We start from the raw sequence: 26,315 nt of genomic DNA on the forward strand, positions 1-26,315 counted from the left end.
AAAAAGATGGAGATGAGGAAAGACTTTAGATGCAGAGGAATGCTGAGAAATAGATAAGTAAGATATATCCCTCACACTGAATGGTAAGTTTTAATCATAACAAAAATAGTTTGGTATGGAGGAGAGTATTTTTTACTTATTGACTTCCATTTCTTACTTTGAAAAGGAATACGTTTACATACAACATTCTTAGATGCCCCTAGATCCTAAATACAAGGCTTACTGAGTGAAAGTATTACTCTTTTAAAAAGTGTTTTGTTTTACTGATGACCTTAGGAGCTTCATAACTAGCAGTTAAGGACTGCTCTGGGATTAGTGGGATGTTTTTAAGATAACTATGAAATATACTGTCAGAGCTGATAGGATCACCAAACATCTGGGGTTCTTGTTCAGAGTTTTGTTGTTTAATTATATTTCAAAGCTTTAAGCATCATATAACCTGCTTATTTTCATCTCAATGCAATTATAATAAATTAATTTTTATCTTCAGTTTATTTAAGACTAGAGGGAACGGCAACAGGAAATTACAATGGCAACATCTTATACACACTGGCTTTAAAACTGATGACTAATTTAGTAGATGTATTTTCGTACCAGACCACATTTTTTCTTTTTTATTATGAAACATTCTATCCATATAAGTGGGTTATAGTTACATACATAAAGTATATATGTCAGGTATGACCATAATTACAAAATGAACATTTGTCTGTCTAGAACCCAACCTGAGAGATAAAATATTACTAAGGATCCCATCGTTCCTCTACAACCGTTCTGAATATTTTCTCCTTTCTTTTATCATAAGTGTATTCTAAAACCTATTATTTAGTTTAAAGGTTTTTAAATTTTTTCTATAAATGGCATCTTGCTCTATTGTGGCAGCTTGTGTATTTTGCTTAATATTATTTGTGTCTTCCATCTCCGTTGGGACTCATAACTAAAGTTCATTTATCTTAACAGTTGTATGCTTTTCCATAATATGAATACACCACAGCTTGTGAATCCATTTTACTGTTGTTTCCAGGGTTTTTGTTTTGTTTTGTTTTGTTTTTTGCTCTCAAGAACAATGCTATAGGGAATATTTTGTTTGTGTCTTCTGATGCACATGAGCAAAAATCTCTCTAGAATAAAAATACAGAAGTCAAATTATTGGGAAACATGGCATGTGCACCTTCAGTGTTGCTAGAGAGTGCCTAACTTTTCTGCAGAATGATTTTATAAATTTACATATATACAATTAATGCATAAGAAAACCAAGAACTCTGGCATTAGTCTTGATTCTTTCTTGATTTCATACCCTAGAAATAAACACTTAGCAAATCTTATCAGTTCTATTTTCAAAATATATGCAGAATCTGAGCCCTTGTTGCTGTCCTTTCCTGCTCATACCTTCTCATTCAAGTCACCATCTTCAGGCACCCAGAATTTAGGCACTTCTCCCTCCAAAAGTACTACCTGGTCTAAACTCCATTTTCTCCTGTGTTATAAGCCATAGCCTCCTTTCTCACCCCCTTGTTTCTATTTCTGTCTCCCAAACAGAATATTTTCCATTCTGTAGCCAGAATGATCCTTTAAAATCTTCAGACCATTTTATTTTTCTTCTTCAAAATGCTACATTTGGCTTCCTATCTCTCTTGAGCCAAAACCAATGATGTGGCATCATGTTATCCATTTATCACAGTGCCTACATTATTCCCATTCCTGATTGTTTCACTCACCTCCTGTTATTTTTTGCATGTCAGGCGAACTCCGCCTCCCAGGTATTGTGCTGATCATTTCCTCCGTTTGAAAATTTATTCCCCTCACACCTCCCCAATGTTCTTTCTAATCTCCTTCAAGTATTTAATTAAATGATCACTTCCTCAAGAAAACCTTTCCTGGCTACCTTAAAATTTCAATCCTGCTCCCAACTCCCACACCTTCTGTCATTAATACAGGGGTTACTGTTTTCCTCTCCCTCCCTCTCTTTGTTATTATATCCCTAATTCCTAGAACACAACAGAAACACAGTAAATAATAATTATAATAACAGTCAACTCATATAGTTCTACCATTCCAGCTACTTCTTTTTTAAAAATTTTAAATGTTTGTTTTTGAAAGAGACAGAGACAGAGAGAGAGAGGGAGAGAGAGAGAGAGAACATTAGTGGGGTGGGGGCGCAGAGAGAGAAGGAGACACAGAATCTAAAGCAGGCCCCAGGCTCTAAGCTGTCAGCATGGAGCCTGACATGGGGCTCAAACTCACGAACTATGAGATCATAACCTGAGCTGAAGTCAGACACTCAGCTGACTGAGCCATCCAGGCATCCCTATTCTAGGTACTTCTAAGCAGATTCTATAAATCAACTCATATCAATGTAGAGAAAGAGGGCTCCCTGTTCTAGTGACATAAAAGGGTCGAGTGTTTCCTCTCCACAGAAAACACGTTTGCAGTTGGAAAATATTAACAAAAACAATGATTCCATCACAGTGGAAATCAACCAAGGCAACACAACAATTTTAGAAGGATTTATTCTTTAAAAACTCTAGAGATTCAGGTAAGGAAAACAAGAATCTGTGACCATTTAGCCTGGAGCTACTCGCAACTCCCATGCCAACCTCGACTTGAGAACGACACCTGAAACCAGTGATGCTGCCAGAGGTGGTACACTCAATTTGGGATAAAAGGCAGAGGGCAAAACCCCCTGGTTTCTACAATGTAAACCAGTGGATTTGGTTTAGAATAAATGGGGAAACCCCCAGCTTTGCAAGCCTGAGCTTGCAGTCCATGTTTGGGGTAACTGGTAGATGAACAGAATTTCAAAGAGAATTCCGAGCAGTTTAAGAGCCATGGAAAGTCTGAGACAGCTCTCCCCATTCTCTGGCTAGCTGAGGAACTTATGCATGTACAGAAGAGACCTTGAGAAAGTCATTCTGCACTACCTTGAGTTTTGAAAATGTTAAAAATCTGTTGTTCTCATATTCTTGAATTTCAAGAATATGTTTTAAAGTTTTTGGACAATTTTTACATTTTAATTATTAAGTACAAAATCTATTTTTAAAACATTTTTAAACATTAGAGACAAAGTTTTTTAAAGGATTTTGTGTTATCTTGTGGAAGGGTAAAGTTATTAACTTCATTATTTACTACTGATTATGCATTTAAAATTTTCTAATTGATTATGACAATAATAGGAATAAAGTGTAAATATATCACACCATTAAGGAAATGAATTGGAATGGAAAAAAGAAACAGCCCAAGACATAAAAATGAAGGCAAGAAAAGCAGGAAAACAGAAACTAGATTAATTAGGCTCCTCTAATTTTAGTCATTTTTATAGTGAATTAATAGTGAATTTTCCTGAATGTTCTTTCTGCATCTCTTAAGATCTTAGGTTTTATCCTTTCATCCTTAATATGGTGAATTGCATTAGCAATTTTTAAAGTTAGAATCAAATTTGCACTCTGGCATAAACCCTCTGTGTTAGTCAATTCAGTCTGCAAACCCAGGACTCCGGCAAAGGTAAGCAGATGCCCTCCAGAGAGATTCTGGCTCTAAGTTTCTTTGTCTCTCTGAATTTCAGTTTTATTTTCATTTGGACAGGTTCTAAGGGCATCAATTTCTCTTTCTTTCTTTTTTCTTTTTTTTTTTTTTGTTGAAAGCAAAGCACTCTTCATTACTTGTTACAAGCAAGGAGACAGGGAGATAGTTCTTGAAGCACTGTCTCTGTCAATTTCTTGTTAGCAATATTTCACCCTGCCTTTTATTTATTTTCTTACCATGAGATATTCCATAAGCTTATACCATAAGCTTATATATATAAGTTTATCTAGTTCACCACTGCATTGGAAATAGCAATCAACCATGCAATGTTACAAGTAAAACAAATTTGGCAGTATTTGCATTATTCAAAATGTGTGTACCCTATGTACAACTACCTTTGGAAATTATATTATCAAAATGATCTATGGTCCAAATTTGCTAAAGCCAGGCTGCTTGTATTCAAATCTTGGTTCTATCTTACCTAACAACAGGACTCAGATATTACCACTCTATTCCAGAAATGTAAACTGAGAACTTTATATAGATCTAAAGTTTACTGTCTGTGTGCAACAAAATATTCAGTAGGGCACAGTACCAGGAAGTCTTTTAAAAAGGGAGCAATTGCAATTATGATAAAGAGTTTTCCCTCACAGGTTTATGATAAATAGGTTTCAAGTGATGGCTGATGTTTAGGGTGTAGTGTTGCTTATTTTAATTAAAACTTTCTTAAAGGAGAGTGTGTTTTGGTCAACTGGATTTTTTGGGTTCATTGAAGACAAAGGCTTCAACTGAACTTTTTCAAACTTTTTTGAAAGAGGTAGTATACTAAGGGGTGCGAGCATGCAGTGGGGAAAACGGGTAAACCATCAGAACAATTTTGACTGTAGTGCTTAGAAGCTGTGTGATCCTCAGTCTCCATATGTAGAAAGTGAGAGTAATTACCTCTAGTTAGGAACGATGTTGCAGGAGGAAATAGGATAATCCATGTCACATGCCTTGGACAAGGGAAGGATTTCAGAATTCTTACTTCCCTCCTCTCTTTCTTCCATCGCTGAAAATCTAATGTATCTATTTGTTTTCTTTTCTAAATAAATATATTCAAAGTGGAATTTAAGTATTCATTTATTCATTTATTCATTCATTCAAAACTATCCTCACTAAATAATTTTAAAGAGCCTACAATATGCCAGGGACATGCTAGCTCTGAGAAAATCATGACAATGAGAAAGACATTGTTCCTGTTTTCAAATGGCTTATTGTTTTAGGATTTATATCTTACAGTGCTTCAGTAATTTGTCCATAAAAAGGGGCAATTCTATTCATTTGAAGTCTCCAATTAAATGGGATTGACAATATTTTAGTATGGTCATCTGGATCTTATATTGTGTTATATTCTTTATTGAGTGACAGTAATGTATTACAAAGACCCTCTGTAATGGCTAAGACTAGCTACATAATTACAAGTCCCCATATAAAATAAAACTGAGGTTCAAAAATTTTTAAGAATTTCAAGATGATGATAGTAGAGGATTAATTAAGCACAGGGGCATTCTGTGTGTGTTGGGGGGTACTGTGTGAATACAGGAAGTGGCCCTCATTATAGCTGTATAAAGCCACCAACACCTGGGAAACTCTATTTCTTCTCAACTAAGATCAGACTTTTAGGAAAATGTGAGTTACATAGTCAGATGAAGACATTAGAATGGTAGTTTTATTTTCTAATAGCAGAGGTAGAGATATAATGTGACACCATTAAGTACTTATTTAATTAAACGAACGTATACGGAGTCCCTATTATATGCCCAACACTGTGCTAGGAGCTGAGGATATACTGGAAAACACAACAGAGCATGTCCCAACTTTTGTGAATCATAAGTTAATGATAAACTTAAAAAAGAATAAATAAATATTATTCATTATGGACTAGTGATATCACTTTGAAGCAACTGAACTGGGCCTTAATCGGGGAAAAATAGGACAGACATTATTGTGATGGTCCAGCCTTCTAGAGAAGCTGCCTAGCATGAAGCTTTGAGCACTGCATTCGGAAAGAAAGAGTGAGTTCTAGCTCCTTCACTAACTAGCTGTGGGATTTGGGGCAAGTCAAGTCACATCACTGTGTTCTGCCTCAGTTTCCTTATCTATAAAATGGGAATAATAAGAGTATATACCTTATAAGGTCCATATGAAAATTAAATGAGTTAATTAAGTGCTGTTTTTCAAAATAAAAATAAACACAGACTATAAACTGCTAGCCAAGGAGGACTCGGCATTGTAGAAAGCTCTAAGTGGAGAATCCCTGGCTGAAGAAACAATCAATGCAAAGGCTCTGGGAGAATATCATGAACCACTGTGCAGGGAGTATAGCACCTGAGAGACACAGGGCTATGGATGGGAGTGAGCATGAAGGAAGACAGGGGCCAGATTCAAAATCAGAAAGCTAACCTCCTGCACAAAGATAATGACTGATAGAAATTCACATATCTCGGGAACCAAATCAACGGATTTACTTGAATCAGAAAACATGTCAGAAATGGCTAACACTGGCTTCCCATTTGTTTCTTTTAATGGTAGATTTACAAATGATTCCTTCTAATGCATGAATGGAATGTCACCCAAAGAAGTAACTTGGTAAAATTGAAAAAAAAAAAACACACCCAAATGTGTGACACTGAGTGTTACATTCCTAATGCAACACAAAAGTCACTTGTAAAGCCTAAAACAGAGGCTCAAAAGCACTTCTAGAAATGAACAGGAGGTTAATCTGCCACATAAAGTTTTGTCACCATTTTCTTGGCCCATCCTTTGCATTCATGTCACTGCCATCCACTGACACAGATTTCTGCAGTCCATGTGACATAAACAGAGCAGAACCTTTTTAACAGATAAGCCAGCCTTGTGATGAATAATCAAAGGGTAGCCAAATTCCAAGCACCACCAAAGGTTTTTGTATTTCATAAAAGAAGAAATCTAGGGGGAAAAAAAATCCCAATCCCAGAGAAAGAGTTAAGACAGAAAGCAAGAGTAGTAAGGCTTCATAAACAACTATACCTTGTGCAGCTAACTCTTTCCACCTCTCTTTGTTTTGCTGGATGATGTCCACCAGGTTGTTCTTGAAGCTCTTCAGGTCCACGCTTGCAAGGGAGTATTCTGGTGAATAGGTTCCATCGTTCATGGTGCCTTTCATATTTGATCGTCTAAACAAATCAGCACTGGGGAAACCCAATAAAGATGCATAAGTTAATAGTAACAACCAAAAAAAAAAAAAAAAAAAAGCCCAGAAAACACCATGGTGAAGATATGGAATGAGGGAGCAAAGCCTGAAACACTTTACAAAGCCAAGTGCAGAAACAGGATGGCAGGTGCTCAGGCCCAGTTTTGAGCATCTCACATTGTAAGGTAGCTAGGCCTCATTAGAACAGTAGATACTTGAGGTGAGCTGACTTGGTGGTGAGTTCACTGGTGAACATCACTAACGAGGTGGGAGGGGCATCACGATCCTGGAGCCCTATGTGGGGCTAATCTGAATCTTTCTCATAAGAACATTTCCTCAACTTCCTCACTGGGACAACATTTTGGAAGCTTGTCAGTGTGCTATTAGGAAAAGTGTCTTCAGATAGGTAAGAATTTATCATGATTAGTCTACAACTGGGAGTTTTAAATAATATCCCTTAACAAATTTATCAATGAAAAATATTTAGCTTGAAATACTGTGATTGAATAGACAGTGGATGCTACTGTTACTGCTAGACATTATACAGATCTGTACATTCCCATCATCCACAAGCTTTATTGTGATACAGGCATCTCTCTAGATCTAAAGTGAGTTGTAATTGGTTTGTTTGTAAGCAAACCAACACAACTATATATGTTAATATCCAAAACACAATACATACATCTGTACAAAAATTCAGAAATTTCATTCTTCTGGTATCAAATGCTCTTGTGTTACACTCATTAGTTAGTACTCTGATATACTTTGCAGTGGACATGACTTTCAAAGGTAGATGTAATATAATATAGAGCCACTAGGTGGCAATACTATGTAATAATTCTAAGAATTTCCAACCTAGCTATAAGAGATAATGAAGATAACCATAAGAGGTTATTAAACATCACAAAGATTAAATATGATGCAAAAAAAGAGAAAATGCCAAACCTGCTTGACCCATAGGAAGCAGTTTCTGCTTTTGAGGCTTCCTCTATAAGAGGAGTAATAATTTTCTCTGTTGAGTCTGTCAGAAGAGAAAATGTTGGCTCTACTATGAAATCAATGAAACCTACAAATGCAGAAAATAAATAAATAAATAAAATACATAAATTGAAACATTACAATTTTATGAATTCTAAAATCTGTGATAACAAAGAGTCTGATATATTGGATAGAAAATATCAACTACATACTAGTTCGGTTTACCCTTTGCAATTATTTTTAATCTAACAACACAATCTTTAGAGATAGTTTAATAGCTCTATAAAATAATCTCTCAAGCAGTGGAAGTGATGCCATTTAAGCTTGATAAGTATATTGGCTTTCCTACTATTTTAATATTCAGTTTTATATTCTTGTTAACAATAAATTCAAGTCTAAACAGTGATTATATTTTCCTCTCTCAGTGTAAGGGATCATTACTTTTCTGAAAGGATCCCACTTGCTTATTGAATTTATTATTGACCAACAAAAAATGATATCTAAGCTTCAAAGGAACAAGATAATTGAAGTTTCTTCTTGCCACAAGAAGGCAACCGCTTATTTTTCCTCTTACTATATCAGTCAGAGCTTCCTGCCAGTGTGTTAATATTTCAAATTGCTGTTTATTATTCTCTAGATGTAAAGTGTTAGTTCACAGCATGTGGGCGTGTTCTGTCAAATCAGGAAAGAAAACAGTAACATCACTGGGAGACAGCATTATTTTCACCACCTTGAGATGTCAGGATTGAACACAGAGTTTAAAGTACTCAAGATGGAAAATGACACAGAGAGAGAATGGGGCAATGCCCAGTGTTTAGGTGGAGGAGGAGACAACCTATTCTAAACTGTGCACACATTTCAACACTAAGTGTCCCTGGAGAAGTGTGGCACTGGCCTTAAACACACAGGGGAGCTATGGACAATCATCTGAACATAGAGAGAAAATTGGAGGAAGCTTTTTAAGTGACTGTACCCAGAAATATCCACATTTGAAGAGTATCCCATCCATCAGTTACACAGATAAAAATAATTGACATTTTAAGTAATTGAATTAGTCATATTATACAGTAAGGTGCATTTTTAATTCAAGAAAACTTTGTTTTGTGTTTTAACTGATGCATTCCACTCAAAGCAATGCTCACTGGCCACCAGTAGGCTATTTCAAGTTCTGTCTGTAGTTTCAAATGCCTGGGATATAGGGACTGTCAAATGAGGTGTCACCTTGCTAATAGGGTAGCAATTTATATTACAGCGACAAGCCTCAGAAACTTCCATTCTTTTCAGCTTCCCTGAGGAGGCTCTTAGCCTGTCATGCTCACAGCTGCTAAGCATGGTAGGTACCAGTGTTATGATGGCTACAAAAATAGCTGTTGGAACTTGGATGGGAAGGGGCGAAGGTCGGAGCGAGACACTCTGACAGCTAGCCTCTGCTTTGTTGGAGGTGGTACTGGAGCAGCTAGAGAGGTGAGGCAGCAATCCTCATGTTGACTAACTTAGAGTTCAGTAATGAAGATGCTGGCTCAGGAAATAACCATTACAAATATTTGGAGCATTCAGCATAGCAACCAAATGTTTTAATAATGGATTGAACTTGTTGATTTATCTTCTTATATCTTAAGAAATTTTTCCAAAGGAATATAAGCTGGCATATTAAATATACTATGCAAACTTAGTGATAACAGGACAGATATATTAATATTTTCATTGAATTGTTCTATATACAAAGGATTAAATCACAGATTACAATAATCAGCAACATGATACAAAAAAGCTGTCTCTTTAAACAAGAAGAAAGTCCATCATTTATAAGAAGGTTATAAATAGAATAACAGTTACATTTACTACCATTGCCTGATTGAATTCATTTTGTGAGAATTTTTCAAAATGTTTACATTTATTTAGCACCATATAGATCAGTCTAAAGATCAAATTTGTTAGGAGTATGAAATGTGGCTCTCATGGATTTTTGCTCCTTTGAACGACATGACTTATCCATTTGAAAACTGGCACACCATGCCCACCCTCCACAACCATCGCTCTTCAGCAATACCTATTTGAGACTGGGCCACCATCGTTGACTTCCGATCACAGAGTGGGGAAAATGGAAGTCCTAATTCAGCTTCTTTATCTCCCTGTGGAAAGGAAAGCTCATTAGTACAGACTTGGGCTGGAGACACTTAGATAATGAGCAGTCTAGATACAAAGCCTAAAAAAGCCGCATTGTTCTTTTCTTAACTGGCACTGTGTATTTATTTATTTAATTTTTATAAAACAAGAAACTACAGTCCAAGTTGATGTAATTTTACTCAGCTTCCTTTTGAGGAAATATTTATTGCTGAAGAAAAAATACGAACATCAGCACCTGGAGACTCTGCTTTGGTATTACGACCCCTTGATTATAAAGAGACAAACCTTTGCTCTTTGGAATTTTCTGCAATTGCCATAAAATAGTAATCTCAGTGTGTTATCTGGCATTTAATTAACAATCAAACTTGTGTATTTTCATGCTCATTTTTCCTCCATACTAAATACATCACAGATCTTCACTGTGAAGACTTCATGATTATACTGTTTTTTGAAATCAAAAACAGTATATGAACATTTTGAAACATCTTTCAATTTACAAACCAACATTAATTGAATCTCTCACAGCCAATGAAGAATATCTTCAACATTCTTACATTCTGTGTGCATAATTTTATTTTATTCTCAGAAAGTGGAAATGTTAATGATTTTTATTATTTGATCTTATCCATAGTAAGTTAATTAAACACATATATTAAAGAATTCCATGCATGTTTGGGTTTATCATCACAAGAACTAATTCGATTTTCATCTCCTAAAATAAAGGTGGCTGCTCCGGGAAAAATTTTATTATCACAATATTTATCCAACATCAAATATAGGTTCTTTCCTTGACTTTCAAGAGGATGTGTTTACAAAACAAAGAGAAGATACTTCACTTTTGTCTGTTCACTTCCATCTTCTGGCTATTTGAAAGGATGCCTTGGGCTCTATCTTCTCCTAAGCTGTTGGTTGTATACCTTCACAGAACACACGGTGACTTGTGTAAGGCCACAGTTTAAGACACATGGTCAGGTTTTCAAATCAGAGGACAAAACGGAGGGACCGTCACTTTTGCTGTGTTGCAGAGCCCATGTAAAAATGCAGTGCCTATCTTGAGGACCTCAGAGTCTCAATTCCTCTGCTTCCTTGAACACCTTTTCATTGTGATCTTTATGATAACATGTCAATATGTTTTATTGGCTGTAAAGTGGTTCACTGACAATGTTTTATGGTGCATTTCCTCGAAATCTTGCCTCTGATCATAAGCAGGAAGTCTGAAATTAGAATTGTTTGGGGAAAAATCTAGATATGGTCACCAGAGAAGTAGGCAAAGAGGTTGTAAACAGGAATATTTAACTATGTCACAGCTTAGAGAAAACAGGGATTAGAATTTCTGTGACCTCTCCCAGCAGCTGTGCTCCTTCCTTGGAGAGTAACAACACCCATTCCATTTGGAGTTAATATTTACACCCAGGTCAAGGGACAGAGAGAAAGGAATTATTAGTGCCATTAGCCTCAGAGTTACAAGATACACACTTGAATCACTGCTGTACATCTGGCTATCTCTTTTATTTCAGACATACCACAAACTGTGATGAAATGAATTCTCCTCATATGTTACCTCACTTGGTAATTTTGGTTAACTTGTGTTAGAAATAAAGATATAACAGTATCTACCTAGTAGGACTATCCTGAGGTTATTGAAGATAATTTATGTGAAGGCTACACTGCCTAATATTTAGTAAATGGTCATTAAATATTAGCTAATAAGAACCACACTTCATACATGTGAAAAGGATTAAGAGTACACTTATCATGATGAGCAATGAGTTCCGTATAGAAGTGTTGAATCACTATATTGTACACCTGAAGCTCATATAACATTGTATGTTAGCTATACTGGAATTCAGTATTTTTTAGAAAGAACCATACTTCATAATAGCAAAGATACATAGCTGTGAGGTATTTATAATGTCTAATGCATATCTTGAATGGTTTTAAACCATAGGATAAAGGACTGGTACTTAATTGAGCATGTAGTGGAGAGGCATTGGCTCCCTTTCCCCCTCCTCACCGACACCCCCACCCCCACCCGGTCTTCTAACAGGAAATTAACATGGCAGGACTTTTACTTTTGAAAGAATGATTTGTCAGCAACGTGAGGGATGGCTTGAAGTGAATTAAAGATGACTTTTGGGCTTCAAACCTGAATGAAAAGGAGTCTTTGGTGCCACTTATAGAAATAAGGCAATCTGAATGAAGGCTGTATTTGAAGACTATTATGCATTTGATTTTTAATATATTGAGAATAAGGTACAAGAATAATATCCTTGTTTATGCTAAAATATAAATAATAATATTGCTATTGTTAGAATAGAAATAAAGCTCCACATAGACTTCATGGGAAATGTGATATTGTAGATACATATCTGATCTATGCAGATAGAACTGGTTTTATTGATTAGGAGGCATCTAACTGATATTTTAATATGTATATTTTTATGCTATAACAGAAATTCTTTGTTTGATCTAAAAATGATAATTTGGGCCTGAAAAAGGCATTGTGATGATTTGCCTTCCATGAGCTAAATTTAATAGAATGCTAGATGGCAACATTTTCATATAGGACCTAGGCATTTGACAGATATATATGGGGTCCACCGTCCTCTATTTGGAGGGAGAAATCTTATATTCTATTTGCTTCTTACATTCCATAATTGAATTAGGATATTAAATTTCCACTGCTAAAGCACATTGAATACTAAAGCACATTAATTATTTAATTTATTTATAAATATTTCAGTGTTATTCTTTAGGGTCAATTAAGGTTATCAGGCAAGATTAGTAGGAGGCCCTATAGCCAGACTATAAGAGCACCACCACAAATCCAGTAAGACAGGGGGGTACTAGTGGGGGAGATAGAAAGATATGTAAAGAGAAAGTTGGGTTCCCTGGGTATAAATTTGATAAACATTAAAATTTTTCTTATTGTGTTTAGGGAACATTTACTTTCCATCAAGACAAATTCAGGGTTCAAGGCAACAGACATTGTATAAGTCATCTAGTTTTTTCTTGGAGGATGTGCTTTCATTTGAGGTTTCTGCTTTCAGGAAGCCAAAATATGCTTTCAAAAATCAGTAAAATACCAAATATACATATGTTCTGGTGTACGGACTTATACAGTGGTTGGAATAAAATTACAGGGCCCTAAATCCACTAACATCAATTAACCAATGCCACCCAATTGTGCCCCTGGATCCCTCCATCTGTTCTTGGCAATGACTCTGCAGGTGGGGGAGGGGAAAGTGACCCCAGCAACATGGAAGCACAAGGTAGCCTGATGTGCTCAGACTTGTGCCTGTCTCAGCAATTCTCTGGGAGACCATTGAGGTTGCTTCTTTGAAAGGCCATGACAAAGACCAGTAATTACTTTTATGCTTTCCTAACAGTGTGAAACGATTCTGGTTGCTGTCTGGTAGCTGTCAACAAGGTATCAAATCCAGTGACTTAATGGCACATTTTTTCATTTTTTTGCATTTTATCTGAAGCCAATGCAATGTCCATAGCTTTTAAACAATGAAGATGATAGAAAAGGGTGAGAAGTCTTGAAAAAACTTCTTGCACTGAAACCAAAGTTTTAATAGCAGAAGCAACACCAACAAACATACAGGAATTTCTTGACCACAGACTTGGGGGCCACTACAAGGCCAACATATAAAACATGCTTTGCAGGTGAGGACCTGCTTTACCATCAGTTGCTTACTCGAGACTCAGCAAAAAGAGTTTCTCAAGGTTGCAAATTCTGGATACAATGCTGATGTCTTCAAGCTACAATTTCCCATGGCTTTAGAAGGTATACTTAAAGCAGCTACACTACAAGATGGCATAACATTGATGAAATTTTAAAGGATGATGCAAATAACTTGGTCCAGAAATATGCTGTGTTTTAAAAATTCTTAATGTCTATTTAAGCCCTTTTGTTAGATAAGATGAACTTAGTAGACAAATTAATAAGAAATTGACTTAGCAGTCAACACATCTCAAAATTCCTCTGGATTTTTTCTGAAACATTAAGTCATATGTATGAGTATATATATATATGTGTGTATGTACACACACATACACATGTACATATACATTTCTCTGTGTGTATATTTATATGTACATACAGGCACATACACATGCACATCTCCAAAGGGCTAAAATATGGGCTAAGGCAAAGAGTAAGAGTACTGTGAGATTCATTTCGTTAACTGAATGCACGGAAACATTTTAGCTGTTGACATCAATGTCATATATTAGCATAAGTCTCATAAAGATAAACTTGTTTTGCTTGTAACCGTGTTTGTTGGTAGTACAGACTCACTTGTTTTGACCTTTCACACCACATTCTCCTGTTATGCTCCATATGTTTCTAAAGGGAATTTGAAAGTAACTTACTTTAAAAAGTCCAGAGACTAAGAAATATAAGATTCCATCGTTAAAAGCTCAAATCTCAAATCAACTTATTACAATCTGAAAGGAATGTCATAGTTGAAGAGGAAATGCCAGCAGGGATAATTTGATTTCACAATAGTCCATATTAATCTATATGCTTACTCTTCTCAGAGCTCTAAGTACCTTGCCTTATATATTATGGTCATTCAAGCAAAGGCAGTCATTTCTAAACATTCTGGGATGACACAAACGTCTATCATTGCCCATCAAGTGTCCTGTCAAAAAACAAACCAAAACCTGACATTTTCATACTCTAAGTAGTAACACAGATGAAAAATTCAGATCACAAAAACATTTCAAATATCATGATGTTATACCTATTCCAAGACTTGACCTTCTCTATTTAGATATCTGAGTCACTGTTTATCAGGCATTGAGAATGACAGAGGGGTAAGTAACCTTATGGAACGGTTTACCTCTACCCTGAATTTCAGAGGTTAAAAAATCACTGCGTGCTAGAAGCCTCATTATTAGTATCAGTCATATTTCTAGAAAATTTAAGAATAAGATAATGAATCTCAAAAACATCTGAACTCAATTTCATTAAATTCATTACTTTCATGATTCTGTCAGGTATTCTTTATCCGCTTTGAAGTTAATAAAAGATAGGGATAATATAAATCATGCTACTATCTGGATATGTAACAGTAATTTTTAAGAGTCTCTGGAATTTATTGTAGACTTATATTCATGGTTTTTTTTTTAAGAATTCTTTTTTAAAAACATTTTAATGTTTATTTATTTTTGAGAAAGAGAGACAGAGCACCAGTAGGAGAGGGACAGAGAGAGAGGGAGACACAGAATCCAAAGCAGGATCCAGGCTCTGAGCTGTCAGCACAGAGCCCGATGAGGGGCTCAAATCTACAAACTGTGAGATCATGACCTGAGCCAAAGTCAGACTGAATCATTCAGGCGCCCCTTTTAAAGTTCTTTAAGTCATTCTGCTATATTCTTTCTTAAATCAAGGAAAATTTATACATAAAATTTAAATGCATAAATTATGAACATATCTATGTAATTAACACTCAATTAACATACAAAACATATCCATCACTTCCAGAAATTCCCTTAACTTTTTCCAGTGAAGCTCACCTCCTACAGGTACCCATTGTTTAGATTTTAATTATCATAGATTAATTTTGCCAATTTTGAACTTCATATAAATACAGTATGTTTTTTTGAGATTTATTGTTGTTTGTATTATCAGTCCACTTTTTGTTGTTGCATGGTATTCCATTGTATGACTATACCATGATTTATTTATTGATTTCTATTTTTGATTCAAATGTGGACTATTTCTAGTATTGGGCTATCATCACTGATACTGTTATGACTACTCCACATTTGGTGGGCATAAGCATTAATTTATCTGAGCTATACACCTGAGGGTTGGCATGCTGTGTCATAGGGATTTTAAGTTTCATGTTAGTTTCATTAAGTTTCATGGGTGCTAACCAGTAGTTTTCAGATGGGTTGTATTATTTACATTCCTACCTGCAATGCCTGACACTTCCAGTTGCTCTACATAATAAAAACACTTAATATTTTCAATCCTTTTAAGTTTGGTTATTCTGGTGAGGATGTAGACCTATCTCATTGTGCTTTTCATGTGCAATTCTTTGATAAGCAATGATAATGAGCATACTTGTATGTATTTATTACCACTTTGTGTATTTTTAATGAGGTGGCTGATAAAATTAGACTGATTTTTTTTATGACTGATTTGTAGGAGTTTATGCAATTTGTGAACAAGCCCTTGGACAGATAAAGTTTGAGAGAATATTTTCTCTCACTCTATGGCTTGCCTTAATGGCATTTTTGGAAGAGAAGTTTTAAAATTTACTCTTGTCCCCTTTACATTTTTTTTTTTTTTCGTTTTTAGGCAGTTCTTTATGTCTTCTCTAAGAAATATCTGGCAACCCCCACCCAAGATTAGAGAAATATTCTCCTGAGATTTCCTCTAGAAACTTCAGTTTTAGGTCTTGTGGTAAGGCTGGGGTCAATCTTGAATTAATATTTATATATGGTATAGTGCTGGGAGCCGCACTGGTCTTGCTGGATGACAGTCACAGCGAGGAAATGGTAGTGTTTGCACAGTTCCTGTCATGAGAAATGAAAACTGGTATCTCCTTCTGCTACTACTGGCTCATGTTGGAAATGAGGCTGCTGGTATTCACCAGGCCTCACAATATTCCAGATCAGACTGATATTCCCGACACAGATAGCTCATAAGGAAAAGCATATTCCTGCCTTTTCCAAAGAGATTTCAGATGAAAACATTGTGGATGATTGTTAAAAGGCTCTTCCTAAGGGCCTTGCAGATCCAAGACTTGACATAATAAAAGGGGCTTGAGTCTGGCCCTGAGGCAAAGAGCCTAATTTAGAGTTAAGGGCAAATATCCACCCCCACCCATTTGTTTCTGGTTGGAACATTTTCTGGCCTTGTATATGCTGATTACTCCCTGTGAAAGAACCTATTGAGGAACTTCTTTTGTGATTATAAGAGCAAAGGTGTTCCCTGAAAGACCTGTTTTTCTTGATACTTCCACCTTAAACAAACAAGCTATTGACCCCTGTCCACAAAGAAGTAACTTCACCCTTTTTATGCTAAAAACTTTGTCTGGTATGCTAAAGGCGCCTTCCTTCCCCATAGGATAAGCATCTAAATCTCCTACCTCAATCACTATTGTAAACGTTATGCATGAGTCTTCTACAAATCTGTGTTCTGGGAAATTCTTACATATCAAATAAAGTTGTTATCAGAAATCATTGTCTAAGGCAAATGCCACTTCTGTGCCGACCCCCAAACACTTAATGATAAAACAAAGTTGAGCCCCAGTCAGAGCCAAGATGCCTGCCTGGTGACCAGAGAGACTCTCTGGCCTCTCTCACCCCTCCCTCGCCGACGCCGTCCATCCTTCAGGGACCCCTGGACCCGGCCGGAGCCCATCTCTGACAGTATAGGTAACGGACAAGATTCTTTTTTCCCATATATTTAATAATATCAGTCCATTGCCATTTATAAACTTTCTTTTCTACATTTAGCTGTCTTACTGCTTTTGTAGAGAATTAAATGACCACGTAAGTATGGGACTGTTTCTGAAATCACTATTCTATTTTGTTTAACCAATTGCCTGTCTCCATGTCATAACACACTGCTTTGATGACTTTGACTTCCTACTAAGTCATGTGATAAAGCATAAATTCTCCAACTTTCTTAGGCTTTTTCAAAATTGTTTTGACTATATCTAGATTCTTACATTTCCATGTCAATTTTAGGATCAGCTTTTCTTTCAACCACTACAAAGAAGTCAGTTAACAGTTTTTGATAAGGATTTGATAAGGATTTTGATAAGGATAATACTAATCAATTTTGGGATTGATATCTTTTTAAAAATTTTTTTTAATGTTTATTTATTTTGAGAGAGAGCAGGGGCAGACATGTAGAGTGGGGGAGAGAGGATCTGAGGCAGATTCTATGCTGACAGCAGATAGCCTGATGTGGAGCTCAATCTCATGAACCATGAGATCATGACCTGAGCTGAAGTCGGGACACTTAGCCAACTGAGGCACTCAGGTGCTCCTGGTAGAATTGATATCTTAACAATATTGAATCTTTTAATTCATAACATGATAGATCTCTCAATCTACATAAAGAAGTCTTTAAAAACCTCTCAACAATATACTGTGGTCTTCAGTGTTGAGGCATTATACGCATTTAAATTTATTACCAAATTTTTTTTTTATTTTTATGCTGTATTGTTATATGCTGTATAAATCATGTTGTATTTAAAATTTTATTTTCAAGTTGTCTGTTGATAGTATATAGAGCTACAATTGATCATATAACCCTGTTAAACTCATTTATCAGTTGTAGTAGCTTTTTATAGGTTCCTTAAATTTTCTATGTAGAAGCTCATATTTCTGCAAATAAAGACAGTTCTTTTTATTCCTATCCAAACTATTTATTTTCTTCTATATACTGTAATGGCTAGAGCTTTAAATGCAATGTTGAAAGGAAGTAGTAAGAGCAGGTATCTGGTACTTAGCATGAAAGTGTTCAGTATTCATCAGGAAATATTATGTAAGCTATAGACACCTTTTACCACATTCGGAGAGGTCCCCTATTTCCAGTTTGCAGAAAGCTCTTGTTATTAGTGTCTTTTGAACTTTGTCAAGTACTTTTTCTGCATCTATAGAGACAATAGTAAGATTTTTTTTCTTCTAGTATAGTGAATTTTTTTAAATGATTGTTTTACTTAAATCAATGCAGGTCATAATATGCACTCTTATTGTATGGCTAGATTGAATTTGCTAATATTTAAAGAAATTTTCCATCTAGGTTCATGACAGATATGGGTGTATAATTTCCTTTACTTGCAAAATCTTTGTCAGGCTTTGTCAGGGTTATACTGACAACTTTCCCTCTCGCCCTGTGTTATGAAATAATTTGTGTGAGACTAGCATTATTGCTTTCTGGAAAGTTTGAGAGAATTCACCATATCTCATTTGAATTGAGAATTGAAATAAAAATTAAGACTTGAAACCATCAGGGTGCCTGGGTGGCTCAGTCGGTTAAGTGTCCGACTTCTGCTCAGGTCATGATCTCACAGTTCATGGGCTTGAGCCCAGCGTAGGGCTCTGTGTTGACAGCTCAGAGCCTGGAGCCTGCTTCGGGTTCTGTGTCTCCCTCTTTCTCTGACCCTCCCCTGCTCACTCTTTCTCTTTCCCATTCTCTCAGAAATAGAAAAAAAAAAAAAAAAAGAATTGAAACCATCTAAGCCTGAATTTTTTCCATGGGTAGAGTTTGAAATATAAATTAAATGTTTAAAAATAGGTATATGGATATACAAATTACAATTTTTCTTGTGTTTGTTTTGTTATATCTTTCAAGAATTTGATAATTTCTTCTAAGTTGCCAAATGTATTAACATAAAATTATGCCTAAAATTCCTTGCCCTTTTGTTGTATGTAGGGTCCATATGATAACTCCTCTTTTACTTATAATTTGTCATTTTTTTTTTTAAAAACATTTTTAAGTTTATTTATTTTCAGAGAGAAAGTGAGTGGGAGAAGGGCAGTAGAAAAAAGAGAAAGAATCCCAAGCTGACTCCCACTGCCAGATCAGATCCCAATGTGGAACTTGAACACATAAACCACAAGATCATGACTTGAGACAACCAAGAGTCTGATGCTAAACCAACTGAGCTACCCAGGCACCCCTGTTTTTTGTCTTTTAAAACTTGCTAATAATTTTATTATTTTTTCTGAGAACAAACTGCTTTCCTTGTTAAGTTCTGCTCTTGTTTTGTTCTGTTTCATTGGTTTCTGCTTTTATATTTGTTACTTCCTTCCATCAACTTGTTTTAGCTTTATTTCCCTACCTTCTTCAAGTCATCGATACAAATACTTTGTTCTTTTCTAATATGAGCACTTAAAGTTATAAAATTTCCTCTAAGCATTGCTTTAGCTGCATCCCACAAAACTTCACATGCTGTGGTTTCATGATCATTTAAAATATGTAAGCATTTTGTCTTAACCTGAGCAGTCATTCTATCTCTTCATGTTTCTGTTTCATTTCTAATAGGAGAAAACTGCTCTTAAAGATCTCTAAGGTCTCTTTAGATTAACCATTTTCTGACTAGTGTTTGGTTGAGTACATGAAATTATAATTTTTAATTGGCTATAGCATACAGTTCTATCCAGTAGAACTGTATAGGTTTTAACATTTGTGTATGTGTGTCTGTGTGTATCTCTGTGTGTGTGTGTTTACCATGAAATGTAGTAAAATATTTTAAAAACTATTTTTAGTATGAAAATACTTATATTTGAAAGATGTTACTGAGTATTTCTCTAAGACCACGGAATGCTGTTTCAAAATGAAACTATATGGCATATCCATTGACAGTGGGAGACAGAAGTCAGAGTCATCCAAATATAGTAATATATTTGGCCTTTATGTTTTCAGAATAAGTATAATGTCAATTGGCCATTTCTTATTGTATTCTTTATAATTAAAACTGTAACTTTCTTGAGTTCTTTGAATCACTGTAACAAAGTGTCAGACCTGAATAGGGCCACTGAATTTATAACCAGTGGTCAGAAGGGCTGGTGTCCTGGGGCCCCACTTGAGGCTGGCATCTGAAGTGGAGCCACTCTTTTGGAAGACTGAGTCTTTAACTTGTGGGATATAATGCTAACTCTGGGTGGTTAGCATCACAATTGCATTGTGGTACCTCAGGTGGGAGTGGATACTGTTTTTAAAAAAGTACACTTGTGGCCTCGTGGTAGAGGCCACTGGCCATTCCCCATATCTAGGCTTGCTTTTTCTTTCTTTTTTTTTTTTTTAAATTTTTAATGTTTTATTTATTTCTGAGAGAGAGAGGGAGAGAGAGAGAGACAATGTGAGCAGGGGAAGGTCAGAGACAGAGAGGGAGATACAGAATCAGAAACAGGCTTCAGGCTCTGAGCTAGGTCTCAGCACAGAGCCCGACGTGGGGCTTGAACCCACGAACCGTGAGATCATGACCTGAGCCAAAGTCAGACACTTAACTGACTGAGCCACCCAGGTGCCCCTAGGCTTGCTTTTTCATACAACAAATCCAGGTTTTACTAAAACACACGTTAACCTAATGCAAAACTGTATTGCTCAACCTCCCTTGCAACTATGCATATATGACTAAGTTTTAACCAACAAGATGAACACAGCAGTGCTGTATATTCTCCCTTTTCCCATTTTATGATGAAATATATTTGATATTTCTACTCTAACATTTTACCTCTTAACAGCAGCCAACAATACTAATTTGTTTATTCCTTTCTTTCTTTCCTGAGAGTGGCACCTGAGATCCAAAACTTGACTCTCTTTAAAACATAAACTATACTATGTAGGATTATGAAATACATTTATCTGGGAGATTAATAAATTCTGCTTAGAGTGTCAAGAATATGCTATGGCCAGTTGTTAATAGTAAGTCACAAGCCCTGGGTTCTGTACAGAAAAAGGTGTGTGTCAATACATGTAGTCACTGTTTCCAAACTCATGTGTACATAGTGTGAAAGAGGCACCTGTAGGAAGAACTCCTCCATCAGGGCCATGGTCCACCGGTGGTGCAGCTGCCAGCATTTGGCTGGGTGGCTGATGTCTGCTGCATGGAGAATCAGGGACATCGTTTTGGCTTTGTCAATCCTGTCAAATCAAGAACATGTTTAAATTATCAGAACAAAGTAACTAATTATAGTCTTTTATTAAAAAATTTTATTTAACTTTCTTTTTTTTGAAAAAAATATTTAATGTTTATTTATTTATTTGAGAGAGAGAGAAAGAGAGTACAAGAAGGGGAGGGGCAAAGAGAGAGGGGAACACAGAATCTGAAACAAGCTCCAGGCTCTGAGCTGTCAGCACAGGATCCGACATGGGGATCAATCTTGTGAACTGTGAGATCATGACCTTAGCTGAAGCCAGATGCTTAACTGGCTGAACTACCCAGATACCACGAATTTTTTTTTTTAAGAAAGAGAGTATAAGCGGGGAGAGGGCAACAGGAGAGAGAAGGAGAGACTGAAAGAGAGAGAGAAAGAATCTTAGCAGGCTCCAAACTCAATGCATAGCCTGATGCAGGGCTCAGTTCCACCACCTGAGATCATGACCTGAGCCGAAACCAAGAGTCAGATGTTAACCAACTGAGCCACTAGGTGCCCCAATATCAATTACAGTCTTTTCTAAATCTAAGCCCACAGAACGTTAACATTATGAAAGAAAATAACCTACCCTTCAGGCTGCTGCAAACTGTTTCTTATATTTTTAATTTGCTGGAAGTGACCTGACATGTCTGTAGACAAAACCATTTCAATCACTAGGTTCCGAAGATCCCTATGGAGTCATCAAAAGAAGAAAGGTTTATTTCCCCATTGATAATTCTCAAGTAAAACATCTCCTCAAATATTCCTATTTAAATTTTATTTTTCTTAATGTACATAAGCACAAAAGATGCTACTTTTTAAATATAAAAGAGCTCACAAACTTCAACTTTATTTCACACTTTAACTCTAATGGCTTTAGGAAGTTGCCAGGAGAGTGATTTGTGAATGATGCTGTTTAACATCTCTCCTTTAAGAACTGAATGCTTTCCCTATGCACACCTACAACCCTCCCCAAATCATAACTCTTAAATACTGTTTTTCTTCCTGAAAGGATCCAGACCAACTTTAAAAAATAATTTTATTTTTTAAGTTTATTTATTTATTTGGAGGAGGGGCAGAGAAAAAGCGAAAGAATCACAATCAGGCTCATGCCCAGCCCAGTGGAGGGAAAGATCCAACAAATGACTGAGATTATGATCTGAGCCAAAACCAAGAATTGGCCACTAAATCGACTGAGCCACTCTTGTGTCCCCCCAAAATAATTTTAAATGCAGTATTTGCTATTATTAAAACAATCACTATTTATTCAGTCTAAGTAGTGTCCTAGGTGCTTTTATATGAGGGGGTATTATTATTTCACACCAGAGGAGATTGGGTTTTGCCCAGTCACATAAGTAGCTGATACATGGCAGAGACAAGATTCAACACCAGGAGTTCCCACTCCACTAGGACCACTTCACTGCGCCAACCTATCATAATAAGGACCCCAGTGAAGCCAATATGCTAAAGTGAGTGTGATTCTCTGCTTAAGCTTTTGGGAACTTGACCCTACAACATACTATAGACAGAGCTATTAGTACTATTGAAATTTTGATCAAATTTAAATCTGAGCTATAAATATGGTGACCATATCACAAAATCTATGCATAAATAACTCATTCTCACAGTAAGTTGGAAACAAGTTACCTAAGGCAAGCCTTCATTGCTTGCTCAGTACAGATAGGTAGAAAAGTCACTTATACTGGAAATCATAGTTTATTTTCATTTTGTGGTATGGCCACTATAGTAAGCTAAATAAAATGTATGTGGTAAACTTGCATTATAATCTTGTGTCAAAGATATTTTACCTAAAGGTGGTATGATTAGATGATTTGTTTTTTATTTTTATTTCTTTTTTTAAATAAAAAAATTTTTTTCTTAGTTTATTGTCAAGTTGATTTACATATACCACCCTGTGCTCATCCCAACAAGTGCCTTCCTTCATGCCCATCACCTCCTTGCCCTTCTCCCCCACCTCCATCAGCCCTCAAGTTTGTTCTCAGTATTCAAGAGTCTCTCATGGTTTGGCTCCCTCCCTCTCCCCAACTATTTTTCCCCTTCTTCTCCCCCAGAGTCCTCCATTAAGTTCCTCTTAATCCACTTATATGTGCAAACATATGGTATCTGTCCTTCTCTGCCTGAGTTATTTTGCTCAGCATAACACCCTCAAGTTCCATCCATGTTGCTACAAATGGCCAGATTTCATTCTTTCTTATTGCCATGTAGTATTCCATTGTATAAATATACCACATCATCTTATTCCATTCATCAGTTGATGGACACTTAGGTTCTTTCCATGTTTTGGATATTGTTGAGAGTGCTGCAATGAACACTGGGGTATATGTGCCCCTATGCATCAGCACTCCTGTATCCCTTGGGTAAATTCCTAGCAGTGCTACTGCTGGGTCATAGGGGAGTGCTATTGTGGATGATCTGTATTTTAAAGCAACCACAGATTAGAGGTACTTGCTGAAAATTATGGGTCCTCAATTCAACTGCATTTTTCAAATGGGCACTGTGAGAAATCATCCCTCTGATTACTGTTGACGATATTGAATAGCTTGCTTAGAATACTTTTCTCCAAATACTAAAGGAATGAAAACTAAAGATAGTTAATGAAATTATTTTTAATTAATTTTTTTTCTCTAGAATTATGAAGAGACCCATATTACAATGGTAACCAAACTAAAATATTCATTTTAACTAAGGAAAAATGAGATGGAAGTTTTATGAAATCTTAAAATTTAGTACATTTTACTTTGCAAATAAGTGATTAGTAAGTGCTAGATATTATCAGTAATCAGCTAGTAATGTATCAATAAACTAGGCAAAATAGTGCACAAAGGAAATGTTACTTTATTTATGAATCTTCCTTACCAAAATTTTTAAATGATTTCATTTATGGTTACTAAAGTTACATTAAGAAATAAATAGGTACGCAAATTGAAAATGTCTAAGTCTTTAAAAAAGCAATCTATTTTAATGTGGTAAAATATTATCAATTTTATACTAGCAAATATAGCTTTTTAGAAACAGTGTTGTATCTATTAAATTCTATAATCTGTATGATATTATAGTATTAAAACAATTCTGTAAAAACTTTCAATTAGGATGATTCTGAGTAGTTACTGTACAGAAATTTATAAACTATTACAAGAATAAATTATTAGAATACTAAAGATGTTAAAGAACAAAAGTATAATAGGAAAAAATCACATTGAAATTGCAACAGAATCAACTTTGAGAAAGTAAAAGGTTAATTCAAAGGAATAATAGTAAAAATTAATAATATAAATGTTACCTCTGGGACTAATAATTACTGATAAAAATTAAATTAATACAGTAAATGTAACTAATCATCTCTTGGACCTTAGCAAATACCTCCAAACTTATCTCCTATGTATACCCTTCTATTCTCCACATAGACCACCAATGGTAGCTTTAAAATCCTTTCACAATTAGATGCTGGCCTTTTTAGCTGGAAACACAACTGAGCTATTGTTTCCTGCAGAATAAAATGAAAGGCCCAAATTGGGTTCCCAGCCTCCTCCCCCCTACATCAGATCTGCTTTCAACGTTGCAAAAGTGAGACCATATGTCTTAGACAGCTTCAAAAGTGGCCTTGAAAAACCAGAAAGCTTGAGTATTTGGAAATGTAACCACCAGAAATTAGGGCTTGTTTTAAACCTTGAATTAACCATTCATTCATTCATTCATTCATTCATTCATTCATTCATTTTGAGGCAGTTCTTCACCCGAAAGCCTATCTCTGGACATTTCTTTTTACCTTGATTTAAAGAAAAAATTAAAAACCTCTGATGTTTAAATGGGAACCTTTTCAGCTCATTAACTAACTTTTAACAAAATCTTTGTTCAAGATAAGGCTTTTTAAAAAAAATAATAAGTAGGTTTCATTGAATAGTAGGGACATATTTGCACTAAAAAATCTCTATTTTATCAGAAATTCATACTTCACCGGACACCCTTTATCAATATTTGTTAAGTCCAGCAGCCTTATAGTCAAATGAAGGGGATGATGATGACCAAAGGATGAAGGGAGGAAAAGTTAATCTGAGCAGTACGGGTACCTACTGCTATTTTCCCCTACATGACAAGAGGTGTCACCAATCCATGAATGCTTTTGTTTTTGTTGTTTGTCTTAAGCAGATGGATGCCTTGAAGAAAAAGGTAAGATTTCTCTCTGCACCTGGGTCATTTTAGTATATTCTGTTTGTAATTTTTTTCCCTCAGTGAATTTTTTTATTTTTTAAAAAAGCTAAACTCCACATATAGAAAAATAATATATGAAGGAATCCATATTACACTACAATTTTGAATTTATTTAGGACCGCATATTGGTATAATTAAGCAGAGCTCCATTCCAGAGTACATAATTACATATCTTAAAGTGTTTGTAGTGGTCTTATGGATTGGCTATGATGCAAACAGACGCTGAATTATCCAGGAAAATAGTTCAACTTCCACCAGCAGAGCCTGGCTACTGAATGACTTCAAGATACTAATCCTTCTTAGAGCCATCCAGTCAACAAGTCATCCAGGAATTTTTATAACATGATTAAGAGATTGACTTTCATCTGTTTTCTTCACTTTAAATCACATCATTTAACTGTTTCCTGAAATTAAATTTCCTCTAGGCTTCCTCTGAAACTCACCTCCAGTCATCTTTGGATAAATTTATCAAAACATTCATTTCTTCTTCTTGCATAAGCCGATAAGCTGCACTCACATGGTGATTCTCAAGGACTGAGCGATCATTATACAAAAGGGCAGCATCTGACCTAAGAATTAAAAGCAAAACATAAACTACAGGATTTCTATAAACTTTGAGTGTTTA

At 35.6% G+C, this 26,315-nt stretch overlaps 1 protein-coding gene across 3 annotated transcripts in view; it reads right to left on the bottom strand.

Moving 5' to 3' along the window:
• Window positions 1–26,315, bottom strand: part of PDE1A (phosphodiesterase 1A) — a 322,853-nt gene that overhangs the window by 25,885 nt on the left and 270,653 nt on the right. For all 3 annotated transcript variants that reach the window (XM_039239650.1, XM_039239653.1, XM_039239651.1), the window contains 6 exons: window positions 26,134–26,259; window positions 22,050–22,151; window positions 21,347–21,467; window positions 9,765–9,846; window positions 7,682–7,802; window positions 6,574–6,734 (listed from right to left, as the gene is read on the bottom strand). In XM_039239650.1, coding sequence (XP_039095581.1) covers window positions 6,574–6,734; window positions 7,682–7,802; window positions 9,765–9,846; window positions 21,347–21,467; window positions 22,050–22,151; window positions 26,134–26,259 — 713 coding nt within the window. The remainder of the gene's footprint in view (window positions 1–6,573; window positions 6,735–7,681; window positions 7,803–9,764; window positions 9,847–21,346; window positions 21,468–22,049; window positions 22,152–26,133; window positions 26,260–26,315) is intronic.

The sequence above is a fragment of the Hyaena hyaena genome, unplaced genomic scaffold (genome assembly GCF_003009895.1).
Source record: "Hyaena hyaena isolate Hyena2069 unplaced genomic scaffold, ASM300989v1 scaffold_159, whole genome shotgun sequence".
NCBI classification, from domain to species: Eukaryota; Metazoa; Chordata; class Mammalia; order Carnivora; family Hyaenidae; genus Hyaena; species Hyaena hyaena.